This window comes from Oryza sativa, chromosome 2, assembly GCF_034140825.1.
Source record: "Oryza sativa Japonica Group chromosome 2, ASM3414082v1".
Taxonomy (NCBI): Eukaryota; Viridiplantae; Streptophyta; class Magnoliopsida; order Poales; family Poaceae; genus Oryza; species Oryza sativa.
The window spans coordinates 11321138-11329826 of NC_089036.1; the positions used below are offsets into that span (position 1 = coordinate 11321138).

The following is an 8689-nucleotide window of genomic DNA, read 5'->3' on the forward strand; positions in this document are numbered from 1 at the left end:
TGACTAGGATGGTGTCTATAACATTAAATAAACTGTCACCTATGATGAAAAATGATATGACAAGTGAATAAATGAGGAAAAAGAAGAAAACCATGTCTTGCATGAGACATGGTTTCTGCACAACATCCAAGACATCATGTGAGATAAGTAGCATTAAATTTAAGTATGGAATAATAGTGTTTGCATTGAAAGAGTAGTGTCTAGTACTAATTTATTGATGATGTGGAGTGTATGAAAATTATATCTAGTGTTTTGGGTTGGGAATGGCCTAATCCTAGCTACTGATCCTAGAGACCCATAGGCACTCGCTATTTAAACTTGCTTGTCCTACCAGTCGTGCACCTTAAACCAAAACACACAATAATAAGATCTATAATCATACAAGTGCACTCACTAGGAAATAGACGGTGGAAGGAGATGAATGATGGAAGCATATCAGAGCCATGTACCCATAGGTAGATAAGCAGAGTTGAGAAGAGGGAAAGCAAGTACTCCCTCCATCTCATAAAAACAAACCTACTACGTGATGTGACACATCCTAGTACATCCTAGCGCTACGAAGCTGGACAAAAGCTGAATTGACACCTATCCAGATTCGTATTACTAGGATATGTCATATTCCGAAATAGTAGCGGATATAAGATGGAGTAAGAGGGAAAAATTGACGAAATCAAGTGGCAACTATATATCCAACAAGTTGAATTTATAAGGCATTCTATGAATTGAAATGTAGTAGACCATTTTTTCCTTTTCCCTTTTTGAACTCATCAGCAAAATACTTCTACAACATATTAACAATTGGCGCCAGAAAATGCCACGCCTAACACAACCCTCAACCAAAAATACCACCCCAAGACATGAGCCATCTGATGGTCAGGTGGTCACTTCTAACTTGTTGCATTTAAACTTGCAAACATCATTACAGCCACCCAAGTTTCTACTACTACATTGTCATTCTCTACTCAGCTAAAATCCCGAATTATACCTTCCGCTAGAATAGAAAAAAAGAAGTCAGAAAAGAGACAAATTAATAAATAATAATAACAAAACATAGTACCATAAACCAATGCTCAACATTCAGTACAGCTAGGATTTTTTTCAATATGAGGGCATGATCGACAGTTACATTTCAACCCTTGAACAAAACAAAATGGGAAAAAAAGGCGGCCTGATTGAAATTCCACCTTGATGATTCCAGGACACTTGTCTTGAAGAACAATCAAACAGCATCTTCAAGAAGCACCTTCTACAGCCAGAGATAGATACCAGGCAGGTTTCATGAGCAACAAAACTCAGGAAGAAACTTCCCAGTAACAAAAACACATCCATCTGCATAATGCATGCAAAACAGACTGCATCCCTACAGTACATAATAAACCAGACATGTCGCGACGATAGTAAACTCGGTGCCTTATATTACCGCTGTTTATCGATGCTCCAACCCTCTCGATCTTGTTTCCTGGATTCATATAGACTTTTCTTTACTAGGAAATTGGGGAAAGAGTCTCCATCTTAAAGAGCCATTGTATCAAGTATACTGATTACCCAAAGAAGCAAAAACACTATGATTTAACTTATATTTTCCGGCTTTCTGAACTTGGGATAGATTCTGATGTCATAGGTCCATTATTGGACCCATGAGAACTATGGTTGTTAACAGGCACCGTGCGCTGAGAAAAACTGAGCAACTGTTTTCGCTGATACTCATTTGTGTGAGGAAGGCTGGCACGCAACAATTCAACTGGCATTTCCCTGCTTATAACTGCTGCCACAGCAGGTTGTGTTTGCAATGCATGAATCACACTATCGAATTTACTCATGCAATACTCTGTAAGCAGCCCAAAGAAGGCATCAAATGATGCTTGCCATAGAGCTCTGTTTTGCATGCTGTAGGTAGAGGCCACATGCTGATCAGTGAGAAGCTCTGTTGCTCTGTCCAGTACAGACTTTATGATGAAAGAAGCCCCATCACCTGCAGCATGTCCAAGGGGTCGCAGAGGGGGTTGCAACGAAGAACACACAATAGCTGCAAGGCAAGCACTTAGTCCACTCAACTCCAACCGAACAACACAGGTTGATACAGCAGTAGCAAGTTTTGTCGTTGTCTCAACAGCACTACTATCAGATGGCAAATTTCCAAATATGAATCTTAGATGCCGGAAGACTGCCATGCAAGCAATTCTAGCAAGCTCACTGCCAGAACTAACAAGTTCAAGGTAACGAGAAAGTAGCTTGCGGCCCTTCGGAAGAGAGACTATTCGGAGAAACACCAGATCATCATTTGGTGAGAGAGGTCCATTGTTACTAGGTGTAAGTGGATCAACTAGTTGCAGCGATTCTGCCAGCTGCTCAAGGAGGGCCTGTCTCCTGTTTCTCAGTTGCAAGCCACCATCTTGCTGCTGACTAAATTGCAGCAAGCGATCAATATCATCTACATCAAGCAGTAGGCAAAGGCCATCTTCAATTGTGATCCTAGCAGCCAGCATTGGTTCTTGGTCAAGTGTTTTTGAAGCAGATTTTTCAGTAACGTCATCACTTGATTCAGAGGTTTGTTCAACATCGAGGAGCGGACGAGGCCTGCGGATGGAAGAAAATGGTAACCTTCCAAGAGCATCAACCTGGAGATATGCATGTGGCTCATCTTTACTCCGTGCACAGGATGATGGATCTCTAATCAAGGTCGGACAGAAGTGGTGCTTGAGTTGACCTCCTGCTGACTTTTTAGCTAAACAGGCTTGATGATAGTAATCATCAATGTACGGATCATTGATCTGAGTAGCAGCTTGCTGCATCCTTGCAATGTTCTCAATTTCAGCCGTGGACATGTACTTGGATCTGAACCGCGGCCACCCATTATCCATCCTCATACTGGCAAGCTCAAAACCTTGGGGGAGATAATGCTGGCCATGCACTCCATGGTGCAGCATTGCTCTTGCTCTCGGATCACTCAAGTCAGGCATTGCCAAATTTGCATCAAATCCACTCATCATTTGTGATGAATGCTGAGGATTGTACATCTGACGACCTTGTGGTGGAGGATGCCGAGGACCAAGCATCTGAGCATGGAACTGTGAGAATTGTGGCGGAGAGTGTTGAATTGGGGCCATTCCATGTTGTGGACGGCGTGACAGCATTTGAGGTGGGACCAATCCATTTGGACGCTGCAGATTGTGCTGCACCAAACCTGGTGTAAGCATGGCACCATTTGGACGAATTGGCCCACTGTTTAGAGCATTCTGTTGCAAATTATTAGTTGATAAACCTGCTGAATCCAAATGAGCCATGTTCCGACCAAGTGGCCCTGGAGGCATACCACCACGAGGAAACTGGGGATGGTGTAACTCATTTTGTGCAGATACAGGCATTTGGAATGAAGTGGGAGGAGATGGCATGTTCATGTGATGTGGTTGACCTGGTGAAGAATGGGATACTGCACCAGATGGAGGGTACGAAATGAATGATGATTTAGGTACCGGAATTGGTTCTGTGTGATTGTATTGAGGCTCTTGTTGTGGGTATGATGAAGTTCTATGCAACAGATATGGCATTGCTCCAAGAATATGTTCATTAGGATTGTATTGAGCATCTTGCTGCGGCGATGAGGATGTTCTGTGCAGTCTAGAATCAGCAAAGCGGGCTAAATGGGGTGGTTGAGACCACCGGCTTTCATTATCCAGCCCTTGTTCAGCTCCAAATATAGGCTGCGTAGGCCAATATGAATCTTGTGCCCAATCCGGAGTAGAACCTAGACAAATTGAATCATTAGAATACAATGTTAATAAAACAGAAACCATATATAATCCTGCAGTACCCAACAAGAGAACAAAGACTGTGCAAAAATGTATTGAAATTCACATTCTAACAATGAAAAATTAATGGATATGTCCATCCCATTGGCCAGATGTAACGAATCGAATCTTACATATATCCTTGAAAAATGAAATAAATCAAATACCCATGCACGTGAATTGAAGAAACACATAAAGAAGTAGCAAAGGATTCCAATTGCAATCGAGCAAAACAGGGCATTACTCACTTTGTCTAGAAATTGAACCCCCATGACTAATTATGCCCGATTGTGTTGGTTCATTGATGCTTCTGGTCAACTGAGTGGAGAAATCAACAAATCAGTTTTCACAGTTAAAAAAGAATACCACAATGCAAGCATACAAATAGGTATACAAGAGTTTGCAACTTTATTTAACTATAATCTACATTCTGCAATTTCTACCAAAAAAATACACCATGTTTCTGTTGGATCAAATCCCAATAATTGGACATTTGTGTATTAATACTATGTGGCTACAAAGCTATGCTTTTCAAAAAAGCAAACCTTTGAGAATGCTCCAGCAAGATCATCAACACCAGTAAATGAACCTCCACCTTCATCCTGCAAAAGCAAAGCTTGATCAGTGTGAGCAGCTGAAGCTGATAACTTAATTTGCAACATAAATAAGTAATAGCGTGATACTGCAATCTTCTAAGGTAAACAGAAGCACATAATTCTAAATCACAGCTTAATCTGTTATTTAGGCCCCAACACTAAGTGAAGAAAACTATGACAATAACATAACCTGGAAATGATCCAGATAATAACTGCACTATTTCCTGAGCTAAATTTGCTCAGAACTACAGATAATGAGATAAAACAACCTCTAGTATAATGAGAGGTGGACTTGTGTTAATAAACAACTCTGCAGAAGAGAAATTACAAGCTACCTCAGATTGCAAGGCAACTTTTTTGGTGAAATATTATTTCCACTAAAATAAAATTAATTGAACTCTACAAAGTTTTCAAGAGTAGCAGTGTGCAGAAAATCCAGTAGTTTTCTATAACAGGTCTACTAGACATTTTTTACGGGCACGGGCCAAAGAAAGCTTGACCAGTAACATATGCCTTCCAGAGCCAACTCCTAGATCCCTTTGGTCCACACTCAGGCATATACGAGGAATGAACACTCCCTGCCTATTGCTGCATAATTGCCTGTTATGAAATATAATCATTACCTATGTAACACCAACGCAGGATACCAGTAAAACGATTTTGTGATCATTCTCAGCTACTCAATAAAATAACAGGTAAACTACTGAGGGTCCCAAAATTGTATACATAAAAGGCCTAAATACACGCACATAAGGCCCACTGCTTCCTGCATGCTGTTGGCCAGTCAGCAAACCTATATTGAAATAAAGAAAAATGAAAGGAGAGTACACTCAATAAAGTAACCTATATTAACTTGACACTTGGAGACATGAAGCCGTGCTCCGTACCACGTGACTGCAGTTGCCAAATGTTCCAAGGCGCATTCTACTATTATGTTCCCTTCCTACTTCACCCAGTCCTCTCCCCCACCATTACATGCCAAGTTTCCAGCTGTTACCCCTCCTCCAATTCCCCAAATTCTCGACCTTGCTATCAGAGATAGCAAATCTGCTTCTATTTCTTCTCCCCCAGGTGATCGTACTTACCATGAGGTGATGGCAGGGGAAAGGTTCCGATATGTTGTATGACATGCAAATCGTGTAGGGAACAGCAGTTTCTGCTGAATCAGTGATCCTTGGATAGCTACTAGGGGGGGTGAACTGCTGCGTACCTATCATAAAATTTTGAACCTTGATTTTATTCTCTACTAAAAAATGAAGCCAGTTCTCTAGCTCAGGATCCAGCTTGGCTCAAACTGAGCTCACTTGAAGTTTAATGTGAGCTTAGTCGATGCAAGGCTCATCCATGCATCCCACAACCCAGCCATATCACATTGGTGGAGATAAGCTGATAAGGCAGTCACATGCCACAGCCACAAATCTCACGGCAAATCTCTCACATCTCTCAATTCTTTAGTAGACAAGCGTGGTGCAAGCTGCGAGCAGGAGAAGACGGGTGGTGCATTGGCGCAGGCGTGCAGGCAGCAGGCAACATGAGCAGCCAGCGTGAGCAGGCGGAGAGTGAGGCTAGCGGCACGGGCAGCATCATGGACTGGGCGCTGGCTCCGTAGCCCATCAGAGTGGGGGCTGTGCGCAGGGCAGGAGCTCTCCAGAGCTGGAACCCCCACAGCTGCACCTCAGCATGTCAACGCAGAGGCTCGACAGCAACGCAAGCGCCTGTCGCCTTATTATGAGATTCTTCGGTAAAAACCATTCGCTGTAACTACCGAACCGATTTTATTTGGTTTTTTCGGCTCGGTTTATATTCGTAAAAAGAAATTCCTCGGTGGCTATTATCGAGAAACCAAATTTTATGAAAACAGAAGAAATCGACCTGACTAAACCGATGAAACAGAACATCGACCCCTACCTTTCAACACAGTATTTTCGTTAAATTCTGTGTGGTAAATATGGTATTATTTTTTTGGTAAATACATTATATTTACAAAAATACAGATCGTTATTGTGCTATTGGTAGATACAAATTGTTTCGGTTCCACACTGGTAAATACCATATTTACAAAAGTTTACGGCTTTACATGATCTGTAAAGCTGATCCTCAACTCTTTTTTAACATAATTACAAACTAAGAATGACAGCTGACAGTTAACAAATGAGACGAGAAATAAATCCATGCATGCACACAACCACATGCAGGATAATAAAACAGTGACAATCACTCAAGCAGCTTACTGATGAACATGAACAAGCAATAGTAGGTGCTTATGTTGGTTTTGCTGCCAGTATTGGCCGGTCAAAACAAGTGGCCGCTAATTGTTGGAAAGTTGGTCAACTGGGCAACTGAGCCAAGAAGACTATCAATCTGGGCTTGCGGAGACAGAAACATGTCGCAGCACACAAGACACCAAAAGGCCAGGTTCATGTTATTCAGTATTGTTGGTATATTCAGTTTCTAGCCAGTTTTTACCCAATAAAGCAAAATGTCAAAACGTGTTCTCAAACACTGTAACAAATACTGATCAAACACAGTTAACCAGTGCAGATTGGGATAGTTACGAAACACCCCAACTCAACACACCCCATTTGCTACTTTCCTAGTCCATCCCAAATTTACCCTTCTGTTGATTGGCTGCTTCTCTCTGCTGGATGCTACAGCAGTCAATGCCTAACAAAGGTGCTATCTAACCTGAAGTGACTCTAGAAAATGAATTGCAAGGGCGAGCAGAAATCATGGTAGTGACAGAACCAAAGAAAAGTTCCAGCAATAACAATGGCAAGAAACAACAATGTCTAAGCTTAGCTCTCCCTCTTCCCTTCCTCAACTGATGTCCCTCTCTCCTTTCAATGGTTGACACAGCATGGTCCAAGGCTTCCGCATCATGAGTCCACAGTCTCAGGGACTATGTGCATCCTCTGAAGCTACCATAACACCGATGCTTACTATTTACTCTTCATTCAACATAAATCTCTAGTGTTCGGGTGGACCCTGCTACCTCTTACTGAACCATGATATACAAAGTATTAATTCCCGTTGGATTGAACAACAACGAAAACAAACAAGAAGTAAAACGGAATGATCAAAATAACCCCTAGGAGCACCTCCCACCTCTCTCTCTCTCATGTTCTGAACACAAAAGGGCGTTTACTACCAAAGTCATGAATGCTGTGGGAATCACAAAATTACATACTGGACACACTGTGTCATAAAAAAAACACTGATTTCCTGTGAAAAAGTTCTTTTAAACGGAAAGTAATAAATAATGGATGGAAGTTTGTCGCATCAAACATAAATGAACTGTCATATATATTACCTCAAACATATCCCTTCCATAAGCAGAAGGGTATTCTTCATCACCAGGGCCAACAAAACCAGCATCGACACCATCATCATCCTCCAATCCACCTAGCTCAACCTCTTCCACCGCGTTGTTCCCAAAGAAAGCATACTGCGATGCATCAAACTTGGTAGCGCCTGCACAGAGCCAGAGACAATCAAAGAGCCCGGGAATCAGTACTGAATGGTACAGCATCTCCACACTCCTTTCATTTAAAGGTAAAAGGAGAAGCTATTTTGAGTTGGGATTGTTTGTTGGTGTGCTCCACCCCTCAAGTGACAACATATTTCGTGGCTAGATCTCTATATACAAGTAACAAAACGAATCAAACAACCCAAACTAAGTCACCTCGGTTAGCTAGCTAATCCGGCCACAAGCATAAACCGTCCCAAACACTAATAATCCAATCAACGAGAGGAAAGATCTTCTCCATCTAGGGGCAATCTACGAGAAGAGACGAGTTGCATTACCCGTCGACGCCGACGAAGAAGGCTGCGCCGCCATCCGCGGCTAGGGTTGCCGGTTGCGCCAGAAGATGTGGGGGGACACACAGGACCACGGGCGCGCCGGCGGAACGGAGCGGCGGCAGGGGGCGCCGGAGCGGAGCGGATCGGGGAGGGAGCGAGCTCGAGAGAGGAGATGGCGGAGAAGACGGCGGAGGCGGAGGAACGCCGACGAGGAGGAGAGCCCGCTCGAGAGATAGAATCAGGATTCAGGGCAGAGGGGAATTTTCTTTTTTTTTCTTTCTTTCTTTTTTTTTTTTTTGGCTGGTATATGTGGGGACACGCCGAGACAGCCAATTCGTCAGAGAGCTGCGGCCTGCGGGCAAAACGTGCGAACTTTTTCGGTTTTTTTGGAATTATTATTACGTGCAAGTTTGATTGTAGCGGTAAAAATAACTGAAGCGTATGTGCCGTTCTGATGATGGTAGAGGTGAAAAGTGCCTGAGGTGCAAATTTCAGAAGCTAAGT

General features: G+C 42.7%; 1 protein-coding gene across 1 annotated transcript; it reads right to left on the reverse strand.

The window, feature by feature from the left end:
• Window positions 1-1011: 1011 nt before the first annotated feature.
• On the reverse strand, window positions 1012-8465 carry LOC9270665 (protein PAT1 homolog). The gene is made up of 5 exons (XM_015771246.3): window positions 8189-8465; window positions 7695-7855; window positions 4334-4390; window positions 4037-4106; window positions 1012-3745 (listed from the first exon to the last, which is right to left on the reverse strand). Exons 1-5 carry the CDS (start codon window positions 8220-8222, stop codon window positions 1575-1577), a joined length of 2493 nt encoding a protein of 830 aa, XP_015626732.1. The 5' UTR covers window positions 8223-8465; the 3' UTR covers window positions 1012-1574.
• Window positions 8466-8689: the final 224 nt, after the last annotated feature.